General features: G+C 37.9%; 1 protein-coding gene across 1 annotated transcript; it reads left to right on the forward strand.

Moving 5' to 3' along the window:
• The first annotated feature begins 7,241 nt into the window (after positions 1 to 7,241).
• On the forward strand, positions 7,242 to 15,103 carry creb3l3a (cAMP responsive element binding protein 3-like 3a). Its single transcript, XM_008407172.2, has 10 exons — positions 7,242 to 7,530; positions 7,843 to 7,959; positions 8,153 to 8,393; positions 9,534 to 9,667; positions 10,501 to 10,611; positions 10,693 to 10,799; positions 12,045 to 12,113; positions 12,306 to 12,390; positions 12,687 to 12,780; positions 13,771 to 15,103. Exons 1-10 carry the CDS (start codon positions 7,501 to 7,503, stop codon positions 14,091 to 14,093), a joined length of 1,311 nt encoding a protein of 436 aa, XP_008405394.1. The 5' UTR covers positions 7,242 to 7,500; the 3' UTR covers positions 14,094 to 15,103.
• Positions 15,104 to 16,561: the final 1,458 nt, after the last annotated feature.

Consider the following 16,561-nt stretch of genomic DNA (forward strand, 5'->3'; position numbering starts at 1 on the left):
TGAAACATTCTTACTCTGTCTGCATGAATAGTTCTCGTGTTTTTAATGCTTTATTTCAGTGTCAACAGAGCATGAACGCACACGAGGAGGGTGCTAAAAAGTCCATTTAACAAATAAAATTAACTGGAAACCAAATAAGATTAAATGAAGGGCACACAAAAAGGCGTACCTCTGAGGTAGAGGCAAAAAGGCGAGTAGCTCTTTCATGGTCTGGCAGCTTAAATTTAGCCCATCTCATTTTTCTAGCATGAATTATGGTTGATTCAAAGAGTTATTATGGAGAATTGCCTTTTATGCCCTCAAAAGCATGCATGCTCCCAAACAAAATACCTCTAGGATATGCGAGAGTCGTGATTACGCATACCTCTAACACGAATCTAATAAATGTTCGCTGGGTGTGTGGATGAACTACTAAGAGAGAAATTGTCTTCACCGGTTGCAGCCATTTCTTTTCTCAGCCTCGCACACCTCAGAAAATGGCACCATTTCACAGAGCAGTGCCTTGTCTTTGGTATAACTTGTATTTTTTGTGGCAGATATAAACAGCGCAGGGTACTGTTGTGAGTATATTGAAGCTAATGTGTGACTTTCTAAGATTTTTACTAACCTGAAGAGAGTAGGATGTACAGCTGCTCTGAGTAGGCCGCAGTGGTTTGCTTGAGAACATTAGAGAACAAACGGGATTAAAAGACACTAATAATCTTAATTATAAATCATATAATTTATTCCATTTTATTTTAGTTATTCATAGTGCTTTAGCTTAAACATTGCTGTTGTGACACTGACTTGCATCTTTTCCAGAGTTTGTTTGTGGTAGCAGCTATAGCTTTATGTTACAGTCTACATACAGACGAGTGTTTTTAAAACAAAGACACCTGAATCATCAGTGAACTTGAATATTCTTTCTGTTAAACGCTACATTTCCATTAAATGATTAATGTTTCTTTATTTATACTCACCACTGGTGGTCACTTTATTCAGCTCCTACATCCAGAACAGGTGTACGGGAGGGGCAGGCCCAGCACTTCTATGGGTTCATGATGTCACTGATTGCATCACTGGGTGCAACCAAATGAAGGGGTTTCTATCCTTTTGACCCGCACTGTATGAAGTGTTTTACATCCCGAACCATCTAAGCGTGTGTAAATGAGTTTGTAAATTAGATTGATAATCTTTGTTTAGATTTTATTGTTTGATTTCAGTTATTTTCTATTTCTTCAAAATTGTTTTTGGAAAGCCCCGTGTTTGACATTTTAATTATGCCCAACAGAAATAAGATCAAAGCTACTTTTTTTTTTTGTTTTAGCTGCTGTGCCTGCTTGCAAACAACGTACGACTCCGAAGCTTTAACACCCAAACATAAACAGAAGCATTGCAAATATTTCCTCTTTTTCTCTGTTTTTCCAGCTTTGGCTCACAGGGGGCAGCAGCCTAACATAGTTTCGATGCAACACATTTGAATACACAGGACAGTAAATATTTATAGCTGTGGAATCGAGCTAAAGTAACTGGAAGATATGCACAACAACCAGGCAAAGCTGGGTTAAACATGTACGAATTATAAAGCATGTTTTTATTTCCCCCTTTGAAGCTGAGAAAAGTGAGAGAAATCCAATTAACCTCTTTGATTTAAAAAAAATAGATTGAATTTCATTGTTAGATTAAACAGGAATCATGATTTTATCATTTTCCATAGCCGAATAAAATCAAACAAAAGCAGTTTATGTAAAAAAAAAAGAAAAAAAAAGAAATCATTCTGCTATCAACAAACATGAATCAGTAAACTGAGACCCTCATGAGACATGCCTCTGTGCTTGGAGTATCTTGATTTCAAGTTCTACGTCCAATTCATAAGAGATGAATATTAAAAATGGAAAGATTTTCCTCATCAGCCCCCCTTTTTGTTGTTTCTCGAAGCGTTAAGACCCTCTAATAGCAGAGGGGTTTCAGGCGTCACACGTGTTGACCTTCGAGGAGTCACATCAGAGACGAGATGAAAATGTGCCAGTTGTCTTGATGCTGGTCTGATGTGATAATAGTCTCATATTTAGTCCTTGAGTGATAATTTGTATGCTTGAAAGATGCAGCAGTGGACAAATCTTTGGTTTTGTGTTGAACATTTTTGTCTGCGCTGTAGACTGTTTAAAATAAAATAAAAAAACAACTAAATAAATAAACCTAAATACTTGATATACACTCCAGTACTGATGCAGGAATAAATAATCTTCATTTTTAAACGCATACAAATAATTAAGTCACAAGAATAAGTTGTTTGTTTCATCGTTTCACATCCCTGGGTTATGTTTGATTACTGTTTTTTTTGGATGTTTAATATAAATGAAGCTTGTTAAATGGGAAGCGCAGCAGGGTAATCAGTTGTTTTCTTTCTTTTTTTGTCAGACTGGCATTTACTGTAATGATTGGCATTTGGACTTATGCATCGGTAAACCGCAGCGCGGTGTTGTCTTCAGCGGCTTATTATCATATTCCTCCCTCTGATGACTTGCTTGGGAATGCATTGTCGTCTGACCCTTATTTTAGATTTGCAGAAAACTGTATGAAACTCGGGGGAGTGGGACAACCAAATGGGGAATTAATGAGGATTTGCCAAAAACGTCAGATCAACTCGTCAGCAACAGACACGACAGAATTCATTTTACTCTGCAGGCTTCGTCTCATAGCAGGCATAAAGTGTGAAATTATCCCTGTCTTTTTTTTTTTCTTTTTTAAAAAGGACACTTTTTTTGACAAAAAGCTATTTAAAGAAAAAAAGATGGTAAGTGTTGGAGACAAATGTTTGCCTGGAATCTCTCCAGACACCTTCAAATTAACATTTTTCACATCTGTCAAACCTCTGACCTTACAGCTTGAAGATTGTGTCCCATGAGGCGCAGGTGGAGACAAATACCTGGCAGAGCTTATGGGGTTCAACTAAAAAGAGATTTACACAATAAACTGTAAGATTATTATGTATTTAACTTTATAACCTACTTGGATCCTTTTCACTAATGATGCCCTGGCAAGCTTTCCAGGATGTTCCCAGCTGCCCATTGACGGCGGGAGAGAGGCACTGACCCCTCTGCGACCCTGCAACAATAAGTGGATATAGACAATAAGATGAAATGTAATCATTTATTTTCTTGTTGAGATTTTTCTTTCTTTCTGCTGCCTTGTAGCCCTCAGACCTCCTGAGAGCTGAACGAAAAAGACAAGTAAATCATCGCAAATGTGACAAAGCTCAAATAGCTTTTTTTTAATGTAATGATTTAAAGTTTTTTAATTAATTAATGTGATTAAATGCACACATAAAAACACGTACATGCAACGTATACACACCAAAACACCTGCACATCGGTGTGTCTGATGATACGATTGCACTCTATTACATACAGATCAGAACATCTGAAGTAGCATGAGATTTTATTTCACTTGCTTTTATAACAATTATTTATGTACAAATTGTATTATTATCTCACAATGTGCAATATTCTTACTTTGTTAAATTTCACTGTCTAAGCCATTCCACAAAAACACCCCAGAAACTAAAATGAACAGGTTTTAAGAGTACTGCAAAGACATGTTTGTTTTAAACTGCATTTTTCTCTCAAGTCACACCTTGCCTCTATATTCTTAAATAAATAAAAAGAAATTTGGGAAATATAACGTTTTAAGTTTTGAATATATTAAATGCAAATAAGTAAAATTCGTAAGTTGTAATTTGAAAAGAAAAATTGGTTTGTTCAAGATACCAAAATCTGTACAGCATCCTTGTTGCTCTTTTTCTTTTTGTTTGTGCATATTTTTTGTTGGGACCACTCTTCTTGACAGACTGAAAATTGCAGCTGCCCTCACAGACAGGCCAAATGCCATCAGAAGAGGATTTTGTGGTCGGAAAAGACAAAGCCTGAACTCTCTGTCCCAAATAAGAAACAGATTGTTTAGATGACTTAAGGAGAGACTTTCAAATCTAAAAGTACCAAGTATTTAGTGTGGCTGCAGTAGCGTGATGCGGAGTCAATTACAAAAACTTCATGAATATGGATGAAGGACGACAACGTCAGCACTCTTTAGCTTTATCTCAGCCATCAACTGGATGATCTAAACTCTTTCACAACACCGTTTTGCCAAGTTGGCAAAGTTGAGCCACCTTTAAGTCGCATGTCTTCACTCATAAATCACACGTGAAGCTGGCGAGTTTTCAAAATTAACGCCAACAGTGATTGCCAGGGCTGACGTGTCTCTCTGGGAAAACATAATCGCCCCTAAGGCCTAGTAACTCGTTGCACCTGTAGCAACAAATGACATCATGTGTTTGCAAAGACTGGCAATGAGTCTTGAACATCACCTCTGATAAGTTTTGTCCCATTGTCCTTTGTAGTAATGTTCAACTTCAGGCACACTGGATGGTGCCTGAAGTTGAACATTCAACTTAAAGTTATTAGGTTATTAAAGTCATACTACAACATCTAAATCGGATTTATGTCCAAACTTTGACTAGGCCACTCCAAAACTCAATTTTGTCTTATATTCTGAATTTTTTTGCTATGGTCAGGTTGATTTGGATAGAACTTTTTTTCCCTTAGTGAATGAAATCATCATTTAAAACGTCTTTCTGTGTTTATTCAGGATCTTTGTCCAAAAAAATTTTATTAGGTTATTTGACACGTAAATTGGAATTGTTGTCAGTGCAGTATGTATTATTCTGACCCTCCGCTTATTACAGAAAAGTCACAATAACATAGAACTCATGCACCCAATTTAAAAAACAAAACAAAAAAACATTAAAGAACTCATCAACCTAAATTAAAGGTTGAAAGAAATCATTGAAAGATTCACATTCAGCCTTATCTGTGTGAGGGTCACATTGAGTTTTAGTTTCATTTTAGTTTCAAAGTGAAATTTTGCCCGAAAGGCAAATATCCCTAACTTTTTGTGAATTCTTTATATTCTGTTGCCACAGAAAATATATGGTAAAAGTCCAGCTACTCTTATCTGTAATGTGCTATTCCACAATCTTCCAGGTCATCAGCAGTGCATCCAGTACACAACTAGTGAGAACACCAGGAACTCTGTTGAAATATTTAATTGTCTTCAATAAGGACGATTGTAAAATTCCCTGATTCTCCAGAGGTGCCGTATTGGACAGGCAACATTGTTTGGTGTTTGACGCAGGCAGAAATAATGCTCCATCTCTTTCAGAGCAGCTGTAGTTTCACCAAAATGTAAATAAATTAATTAATTAATTAATTAACAGAGAAAGTAAAAGTTATACACTAGCTCCTTTTGAACCACAGATTTAATTTGAGAGGTTTTGCCCTTTGGAGCTATTACTCATCAGATAACGAGGCAATAATGATTACGCGATGTCGCGTTTATGAAAACTTAGAACAGTCATTACAGGACACTGACACTACACAACCAGATGACCGGTTTTACTATTAGTGTTTCTGCCAAGCTAGAAATGCTATTTTAAAAAAAGCTTCTTTTTTAATAAATTTCCACTACTGAACTTCTTTTCTCCACTGCTGAAATGATGGTAGTTGCTTCATGTAATTCCTGGTTTCCTTCTTACAAGGCAGGGTCTGTATTGACAGATCCTGTCTTTATCTAATTGTTCATATCCTCATAAAGTATGAGGATAAACTGCTTCAGTTATTTATTCTCTTCTTGTGGTTTGGTCCTTCAGGCTTTCTTGGTAATTTTAGGTTTGGACCTTTTCCATGTGGATGACATCTTAAGATTTACTGGAAAAACTTTGAGTGAGACTTATATTAGCACTTTCCTTGGAAACTATTCCTTAGTACTAAAAATAATAAACACACTTAATGGTTACATAATTAGGTTCCCTTGTTCAGAATCAACCAATCACATAGCAGCAACTCAGGCCGTTTTGAGAAGGTTCCTACATCACCTATTTGAAGAAAAAAGTTTCAATATTTAACTTTCCTCTGCAATAAATAAAATATTTTTGTATTGAATTGAATTTTATTATTATTATTATTATTATTATTATTATTATTATTATTATTATTATTATTATTATTATTATTATTATTATTAGATTAGCCTTGACTGATTAACTTTGAAAGTTTTCATCCATTCTGCTTTTCATCACTGACTCTGACCACCCTTGATGAGTTGCATTACATTTTTTAAACTAGTTAAACTCTCTATAATTAACTAATCAAAATGAGTGCATTAAATTTACATCCCTAATATACTCACAAAACACAAAATGAAAAAAATATGGATGTTTTCATTCAGCTGCCTGAATCCACAACATTTCCATGATGCGCCTTTAGGTGTCTGTTGATTTGAATTTTTATACTCCAGTCACTGGTCCTGCTTTTGAGTATTTCTATAATGCATCATCTTTGAGATGGAAATCAGTCGTGACTCTCACTTATCCATAAAACGTCTTATTGGTCTGAATATTTTATTAGCAGGGCGCCAGGGATAATTTAGATTGACCACCACATTCAGTCTGATAAAATGCTTAATGCATTTAAGTGGTGAAGGCACTGTGCATGTCTGTGTGATATAGTTTTTATTACCACCCTGTATGATAATTATGTTCCACAGCAACTTAATTATGACTTTTAATAACAAAACAAACTATGATAATTAAGTTAGCTTTTCCCGCTATGCTGAAGAGAAGCCAATATTTATATATATATGTAATATCTAACGTATATTTTTTATTATTTTGTCTGACAGCTACAACAAATACCCAAATAAATACATAATGGGAAAAAAACGTTTGCAATAATTTAATAAACTAAGGTAAGAGAGTAAAAATAAACACCTACCTGAAAATGAAGTGATGAAAAGTAATTATTTCAAATGGAAAAAACTACTTTCTTGAAATTTTAAACCAAATAAGGCATGCTAATATGTCAAACTAATTGATTAAATTTTTATTTGCATCTCAGCTGTTGTTAAACAAACACAAGTACACTCAGCCAAACTTGTTTTCAGCAGCTAATTATCTGTACTGTATTAATAAAATACAGTACAGTATTGTATTCAACCAAACCTTCCTAATGACTACTTGTTTTGTTTGCTGGATTTCAAAGGAAGCCACTTGTCGTGTGCTTATTGTGTTACAAATCTGGACGAAAGGTCAGAGCCTATTGTGTCAATGCGCTATCAAAGAAAAAAAAAAAGGAAGCTCCAGACTTTGCTCTTTCTGGTGTATCTCCTCTTACTGGAGATTTCATATCCTCAGGCTCCAGACTGACCAGCTTGTTAAGTTAATGAGTTGTGTACTCTGCGCTGCAAATTAGATGGCTAATATCTCTTTGTGTGTCCAATGACGATAAAACTGGCGAGTCAGCTGGGTGTGTTGTGTTGGAGTTTGAACTCTGGACCTAAGCAGAGGAGCTGAGAAATACAGTGGGGAATCTTTAGAGGAACCGAAAGCTTGGATTTAAACAAAAGCAGCAAAGAAGCGTGGATATTTTGACGGGGATTCGGTAGTTTTGGAGATTTCACCCACACATGGAATCCACAGAGTACTACCCAGAGCAGGTATGCAGAGATATTGTTTTTTGTACTATATATTTGGTCAGATAAAGGTTATTTTTAAGGAGGACATTGGAATGCCCCACAAAGGAAAGCTCGAGCTCGAAGGGAGATCGAACTTTAATCGAAAACTGAAAAACATCTTCAGTTTTCTAAGTAATATCTATCAAATAATTTCATCAAAGAGATTCATAGATAAATGTAGACATCTGTAGAATAATACATCCATTATTTGTTTTTGTTTTTTTTTTTTTGTTTTTTTGCTTCTATAAATACAAGACGACAAAAGACAAAATGTCCTGAAATGTTTAATTGCAGGGTTCTGACTGCTCAGAGCTGCTCGACTGGCTGTTTGATAAAAACGACGGAATCCTGCGTCACGAGGAAATAGGACAGCATGGCATCCCTCCCAGCCTGCCATTTCAGGAGCCAAATGTTTGTGAGGCTGTTGCATCTCTAATTAACTCTGTCTACAAAAAACAAAAAAACATGCTTCCATCTTCATATGCTGCCTAGATTTTGCCTTCAATACATTGTCTCATCTCTCTGTGTGTTATGTTGCCACAAGGGCTGCCTAATGCTAGCAGTTGGTTTTTATTATGTTTTTTTTTTCTCTCTTACCAAACAGATGCCACAGCCAGCTGAACAGGCGGACGATGACTTTCTCAACGCCCTTCTGAGCAACAGTGATTCTGTGTCAGCCTCACCGCTGTGGTCCCCATCGCCTAGCGACAGTGGGATCAGTGAGGACCCTCCATCGGACCAGATGGACAGTCCTCAGCGTCCTGAAAGCCCTCCAGACGCACACTTTTTTGGAGCAGCACTGCAAGCCAAAGCAGTCCTAGAAGCAAATGTCTCCTCTGATCCAAGTAATTTTTGAATTTATGTTGATAAATTTGACACAATTTGTTTTGTTTATTTGATCTTTGTCTTTAATACACAACTAAATTCAAGAAGGGCATCTTAAGTAAATGAATTTCCTCTCACCAACAGCTAAAAGACATTTTTTGAGGGCACTTTACATTTTCATTGGCAGCCCTGTAAAAGATGTATAAATGATGTTAAGTGATTTCTTCTTCTATTGCAGTTAAATAATCTCAGCATCAAAAGAAAAATTGTGATTCTCTATCAGTGAGCTTTAAGGGTTTTTATTTGTTGCTTAGCATCTTCTTCACTGTGCATAATGGGAAAACTAAACATAGATGCTCATCAATCTTATTTGTAAAAGTTCCAGTTGTTGTAAACCTTTACAATTGCTGCTCTGACTGTAGACGAGAGCGAAATTAGAAGAGTAGCCATATTGTTATTGAAACAGACAATAGTGCAGCATTCTATTAAAATAGGAAGTTGTGAATTACCAAATAAAGCTCACTGAAATTGGACTTCTGGCAATGTCCATACATTTGTCATAAGATTTAAGTCAGTGATTTACCAAAACTCCATGTGAGAACTGGTAAATCGGGAAGGATGTTCAGGAACGACAGGAACACCAAGCTCCAGTATATTATGATCTGCTACTGCTGCTTACCACCCACATAGACAAAAGAATCCCCTCAACACCTTTGAGCTTGACTAAAATTTGCACCTTTAAGAGGAAATTTTTATGGTCAGAGAAGACAGAAGTTGAGATAGTTGTCCACAGTGACCAGAAGAATGCTTGGAGGAGTCAAAATGAGACTTAACACCTATCAAAACTAATAACAGAAAAACTTAAATGAGTCTGACACTGATGCCACTTCTTAAATTCATCTTTTTTATATCACAAAAATATAAACACTCCTCTTATAAAACTAAAATATTGACAACTTATCTGGGATAAGTAGGTATTTTGGACCAATGGAATAAAACAGTGCATATTTCAAGCATTGAAGGTAATTTGAAACTCACGTATTGTTTAACCTAGGAAGACAAAACTACAGTGCTTGTGTCTTTTCTTTATGCATTTTTAACACCATATTTTCTTGTCTCTTGGGTGTCTGATCAATGTTTGCCTCTCTGTGTGGGCGCAGATGGCTGGGAGCTCGGCTTTCCAATGGGGAGAGCAAGAATCTCGCAGTATCTATCAAATGCACAGCGACCACCACTGTCGTCTGGCTTCCCTCTGACTGTCAAGGATCTGCTGCTGTCTGGCACACCAGAGCCGGTAGGTGCAGCCACGGGTCTGTTTGGCAGAGTCAGCGGAGTTGGTACAGGTGGTCCTGGGGGTGGGGGGGTTGGGCATCAAATTGCTGTTTGATTCTGACCTTGTTTCGGTTTTCTTCTGCACAATTGTGCGGAAACAACCATAGGAACACACATCATTCCCATAGAAAGGCCTTTGGAATGCAAATGAGATCCCTGTATTTATTCATGTTTTGTTGCTATTTTTGGAAGGATCTGCTGAATATGCAGCAAACACAGGGGCTGTTTTCAAAGGGGAGTTGTAACCCAAAGATCTGAGTTAGCTAGCATTGTGTGGAGGTCGATCTTTTCCTTGAGCCTCATGAACGTGACAATCCCCTCATGATTCGACCTCATTTATTCGAGGAAACTTTTGCAGTTACGAAAAATCAGGCTTTTATAGAGGAAACGGTTTGCCGCGCCATCATCACACATTTCACTCATTTCTTGTTAAATGTCACTGAGTAGAGATCGGCGCGGACAGAATACCTGTTTGCAAATCCAGAAGGTGTTCAGAGGAACAGATTTCAGCTCATTCTGCACATTGATCTCATCTTCCCACCCCGGTTTAATAAGATGAAGGAGAGAGTGGCAGAATCCAGCTCAGATTCTCACACCATAATTGCTTTGAAGTGGCCATGAAATGAGGGTGATGAAAGTGACCTGATAGTCTACACTCATTAAACTACTTCCTGTGAGCCTCTAGCGAGAGGGAGAGGTTTTGCAGACGGTGGGAGAAATGTAATCCAGCAGCAATTGTGATATTTATAACTTTTGTTTTTTCCTTCTGTTTTTATTCGTTTTTACTGCCATCAGCCCCCGCAGCCAACCCCAAAGTCCATCCAAGAACTGATTCTCAACGATGATGAAAAGAAGCTTTTAGCCAAGGAGGGGGTCACCCTGCCCACCCAGCTGCCGCTCACAAAGGTAAATTGCTGTGAGTTACCTCACTCTGAGTCCAGTCTGCTTAAGCCTGAAAATGTAAATATTGTGTCCTCTGTCAATCAGTATGAGGAAAGGATTCTGAAGAAAATACGCAGGAAGATTCGTAATAAGCAGTCTGCCCAGGAGAGCAGGAAGAAGAAGAAGGAGTATATTGATGGGCTGGAGAGCCGGTGAGGCGCCGAGTTACACTCCAGCAACAACATGAATGACAACGAGGTTTTTTTTTGTTTGTTTTTTTTTTGCTTGACGTTTTTTAATCTTAATAAAAAATAAAATAACATTTCTGAAATGATTAAATAATTCCTTTATTATATTTTTTATCACGGCTTAAAAGACTTACAAAACACAAATGTTGCATCAACAACATCATCAACATCAGCTTGGTTTGATGCTGACTTTTTTCCCTCCCCAAGTTAAGTCTGGGGGGAAAAAAATTCTGTTAACCTTTAATACAGACAAACTAGACCTCTGGAGCGCTTCTTCACCAAACTTCAAGGCTAAGTAAAATGCAAAACATGACAGTAGTTCTTGGACCTGCTACAACTCACTGCAGACCTTATCAAGTAAAGAGCAATGAGTTACAAGTTGAAGAGTTCAGGTCGAGTCGGGTAGGAAGGTTTCGATGGTCGCTTTGGAGGATTCAAACAGAGAACAATTAGAGGACAGCTGCTGCTGTTTAGCATTTTCTGAAAAATCATTCACAGATATTTCCCGAATCAATCAGCTTTGAGCTCGTGAAGCTCACTGCGAACAGTCAGCTTTAGGAGGACAAAGCACATCAGTCAAACTCCAGCACGTTGAAACGTGCATCCTAAGGCAGGATGCGATTTGGCATTTCAACAGCTGTCTAGCTTGTCTGTGAAAATAGAGGGAATTCATTTCAAGAATTTCAATCTGTTCCACCGCCACACACTTACTGGTAAAAATGTGTAAAGAACAGTATAATCCCATGTATAATCCCAGGTTAAAATGTTTTTTTTGTTTGTTTTTTTAACCTTTGATTTGTGTACATTTACTCTGTTAGGAAAAAAATCCCAGGAGAGGAAATAATAATTTTAAGCAAAATCACTCAAGGCACACTTGATATGCCTGGGGGAATAAATATCACACAAAGAAGCCTGTTTCTCTTTACAGACAGCTGGAATGGAAAAATAAATACATGAAAACTAACCATTAGGATAACTTATTTCTGTTATCTTTATCAACTCAGCCCGTTGTAGGTGTCAGGGACAATTTAAAAAAAAAAACAAGACTTGACGAGAACCCAGTGAGGTTATTGTTTATGAAAGGAAAACATCTCCAAATCTCAATGTTATATTGGAAAATTTGACTAGATTTAAGTACACAGTTCTTCTGGATTTTATTTTTTTTCTCGAAATGACCTATTTACTGTTTCCGTTCATTTCTCCCTCCAGCATGGCTGCTTGCAGTGCCCACAACCAGGAGTTGCAAAGAAAGGTGTCCCAGCTGGAAAAATGCAACATGTGAGTGGTTTTTAAATTGAACTTCTGTTTTCCAGGCCTTTCTTCTGCTCCAATTTGTTAGGACATTTGATTTCCCCGACTCTGAAAATACTTTCTCTCTTTCCGCTTTAATTCTCTTTCTGTTAAACCTTTCTCTCTCTCTCTCTCTGTCCGTTCTCTTTGGGCTTCCTTTTTCCTTCTGTCTTTCTGTAGGTCTCTGATGGAGCAGCTCCGCAGGCTGCAAGCTCTGGTCATGAACTCATCCAACAAGCCAGTCCAGACTGGGACATGTGTACTGGTATGGCATTCTCTAAACCGGCAAGCATAAATGTTCATAGCAAAGACATGTGAACTGAAAAGCAACGGTTCAAGGCTAATGCGCTAATGCGTTTCAAGGAAAATGCACCATATAAGCAAAAGTAATTTTGCCCACAACAGTGAAATAGGTCTCCACTTACAGAACTCTTGCACTGCTGAAAAACCACAGAACACAACAGAAAACACGTACAGTATTATTCTCTCCAAAGCAGAAAAAGAAAAGAAACAGCATCATTTTCTATCTCTGTGCTCTTGTTTTCACTTTTTACTTTCCAGGTGCTTCTGCTGTCCTTCTGCTTGATTCTGGTCCCCAGTCTCAAGCCTTTCTCTGATTCGAAGGTCAGCCAAAGTGACTTCAGTCCAGTCAGAAGTGAGTTTAATAATCAAGCATGTTTCAGTCACAGCAGACAAAATTGTTAGAATCACAGGCAAACAAAAAGGCATGCTCTATTGCAATGACTTTCAAAGTTAGTCATACCTCTTGAACTTTCTTACGTTTCTTTACGTTACAACCAAAAAGTTCAATGAATTTTACATGTACTTTGTTCAATTTTGAAGAGGGAAGAACATTACACTTGGTTACGCATTGGAACATTTTCTTCATAAATAAAATCTAAAAATTATTAGCATTGTACTGTTCAAACCTATATTGGAAGACACAAAGAGTACAGGTCAAACCTGGAAACAGACAGGTCTGGTTAAGACTGCATTATTCAGAGAAGCGGCCAAAACCCTCATGGTAACTCTGGAGGAGTTGAAGGGATTGACAGCTCAGGTGGGAAGAACTTGTTGCAAGGACATCATTCAGTCGTGGATTTCACAAATCCGGCCGTCATAAGAGAGTGTCTGTATAAAAACCATTACAGAAGAGATGACATTAGAAGTACTACCTGCAGTTTTCATAGATGAGGGTATACTGGATCGGAAAAACATGAATATGAGAAAAACCTGGACAAACCAGGTTTTTCCAGGCCAGTTCCTGTTCTGGAGGTGGCAGTAACATCAGCTGTACCTTATGGCGTTTAGTATTTCATGGAGGAAAGACCTCTAACAAAAGAGAGGCCAGGATAAAAAAAAGGATCAGACTTGATTTTCCTTACCATCTTTTTCACCCTGGGAAAATTTTATTTTATTTTACTTTTTTTAACAGTGCTTTCAGAATCTGTTACAGTAGAAAGTCTTAAAACTTTTAAAGTCTTTGATGTCTCAGGATGGAGTTTTACATGCTCGCAACTTTGCGCCAAGGCAAACGCGCTCACACGCTTGTCAACCACAGTCCACGGTTATAAAAGCATAATAGCAAGCTGGGCCCCAAAGAGGCTTAACCTTATTTATTTTTTCCTGTCTCCTATTTCTCCAGTCCAGTCACGGTCCCTACAGAACCTCCAGGCTTCCCGTGTGATGCGTGTTATCGACCCGTCTTTCCCCGCCGAGGATGAATCAGACCCACTGAACCAGCGTTTCCCCGAGGAGCGGGGATTGGACGACATCACAGACCTGACGATGAAGAAGAAGCTGCCGGAAAAACAGGAACAGCCCAGCTTGGACTCCGTGTCTCTGAATAGCAGTCAGGAAGATGGAAGCAGTCATTTCCATGTAGACCCAATTACCGGCCACATAGCTACTGTGACTCTGAATCCCCATCGCACCACTGGGCTACAACCGCATGCTGACGACATGTAAGAAATGACTAAATCTGCCCTGATTAAATCAGTCCTGCTAATGATAAAGGAGAGAATTATCATGGACTTTTGTTTACACAGACGGGGAAATTTACTCTTGATCCTTCCTGTTTTTCCCTTGAAACATACAGTGGTTCTCAAAAGTCATCTCACCCGTAAAACTCCTAAAACATTGTCGACGAATCGATTCGAGCCAAGGGAGTTGTAGCGTCATGCTATATGTAGGATTACTTCTTCGCCTCAAGCGTCAGTTGCTCCGAATACTGCGTTTCCTTCTGATGCCAGGTTGAAATGAGTGGCTTTAGTGTAAAAAATGTCAGGTTTAGAAACACAGAGCTACAGAAACTCTGTGGGGGTCGTTGAAGAGGTGTTGGGGACAAAAGAAGTCCTACAGTTCAACAGATTTAGAGAACTTTGCAAGGTGGAGTGGGCCAGTATTGCCACGTCAAGATGTATCAAGGCAATGGACCGTAGAAGACTGATTTCAGCTTCAAGGATTAGTTTGAAGGTTTTCTTATTCAAGCAGTAGTTGCTGAAAATATTTTGAATTTTGCTTTTTCTTTTGGTCTCGTCCTTTTACTTAAAAAAAAAAAAAAAGACATTTGAACGGGGGTGCCTAAGACTTTTTATATCCACTGTATTTAGTGTGTACTTTTTTTTTCTTATTTGTCTTATTTTTTATTTGAAAGAGGATATTAATCGTACACGGATGTGATTGACGTGACTCGCTTATGTCTTTGACAAACACTTCGATATGAATACGTCTCAGTAAATGAACGAGTGTCGCCACGTGGTTTTGTAAAATATTGATTCAAACGGCAACATTTTTGAATCTACGGGTCACTTTTGTTATCCGTTTGTTAAAAAATAGATAGCAACTGTTTAGATTCAGCTGTGAGCGAATTTTCATCAGATTGGAAGCGGAAAAGCAATGTGATTGTTGTTGAAATGCTCTGATGAAAATTTGTTTTGTCAATTAAAAAACAGTCGCTCTGAGCGTGCGGTGCTGCATCTCTCTTTGTCATGTCTGAGTTCTGCCTTTAAAAGATCTTATTTCTAGACAAGCAGTCACTCAAAGGGCAGACCCAGAAAGGATGAGTGCGAGAAACGGGCAGAAAACTGGGCCAAAGGTGGGACAGAGGACCTCTTATCTAATGAGTCAGACTTTGCACTCTCTGAGTGATATGTTGACGTATTTGCTTTTTGGAGGAAGGTGGTTTCCAGGCCTTCCACATATAATCTGACCCATCTTCGCTAACCACACAGTGAGGGGATGAAATAGAGTTCTTCCCTTCACTGTCACTTTAGTCACAATTCAATATGGCACACTGACATTTTCAGCATCTGTGTTGACCGAGCTTCAAAGAAGCAAGCCCATGTTTAATCTGTGGCTCCACTGTGTAAACTGTACATGTTACTGAATTACATAAAAACAGGTTGATTCATTCTGGTAATTTGCATTTTAAGAAATAAAGGAGTTGACAGACTAAAATGATGCATAAAGAAGGACAGAGTAATACTAAAGACAAATTGAATAAAATCATTTCAGATCTTCTTGACACCCATCAGGGTCTAAATTTAGATTTTACTGATGAATGTCGTGACACCGAGATCACTGAACTGTGAGCATGCAAAAAAAAAGTCCATATTAACTGTATTTATCTATTTGGTAATAAAAAATTTGTTCGTTATACAGTGTCTTGCCAAGGTGTTATTCCCACAATTTTTAATTGTGATGACCAGCACAAGGTTTCACAAAAGTGCAAAGTCAAAGTAAAATTACTCAACATTTCAACTTTTTTTTTTTGCAAAGAAAAATCTGGAAAGTGTGGCATGCATTCACATTTAACTTTCTGTACTTTAATTCCCCTAATATAATCCGATGCAAATGGCTCAACTTGCTAGAAAACTGAGTAAAACTAGTTCAACTGGGTCTTAGTAGAAATAGAAATAGAATCTGTGAATTCTTCAGAGGTTTGGTAGAAAACTTAAGTGAACACTGTTCAGTCTGCTATTTGAAAATGAGAAGAGCATATCACAATTGCAAATCTACCAAGACATGACCTTCTACCTAAACTGACTTAGCCTGGCAAAAACCAAACTAAACTTTGCATCGCACAGAAGTGTCTGGGCTCCCGGCTGCTCAGATACGATTGATTCCTGGAGGCGTAGACTCTGTTGAGGTTTTACATTTTACCCAATAGCTAACTTTGCCCGTGATGTATGTAATGTGCCAGCTATGAAATAGCCTGCATCCTCCACTGTGAAGAGAGAAGTGCTGATCTGAACATGGCTGTTAATGTTAGTTCAATATTTGGAAGTGTGGCCAAGATGAACTGAACAATTTTGTTCATTTCTTCCACCACCGTTGCTAAAACTACAAGAAGACTACAGTTCTAAAACAGAAAATCAATGTCATTGTTTACAACTTTTCTTCCCATTCGCTCAGTGGCCTGGTTGAAATTCTGC

This window comes from Poecilia reticulata, linkage group LG4, assembly GCF_000633615.1.
Source record: "Poecilia reticulata strain Guanapo linkage group LG4, Guppy_female_1.0+MT, whole genome shotgun sequence".
Classification (NCBI taxonomy): Eukaryota; Metazoa; Chordata; class Actinopteri; order Cyprinodontiformes; family Poeciliidae; genus Poecilia; species Poecilia reticulata.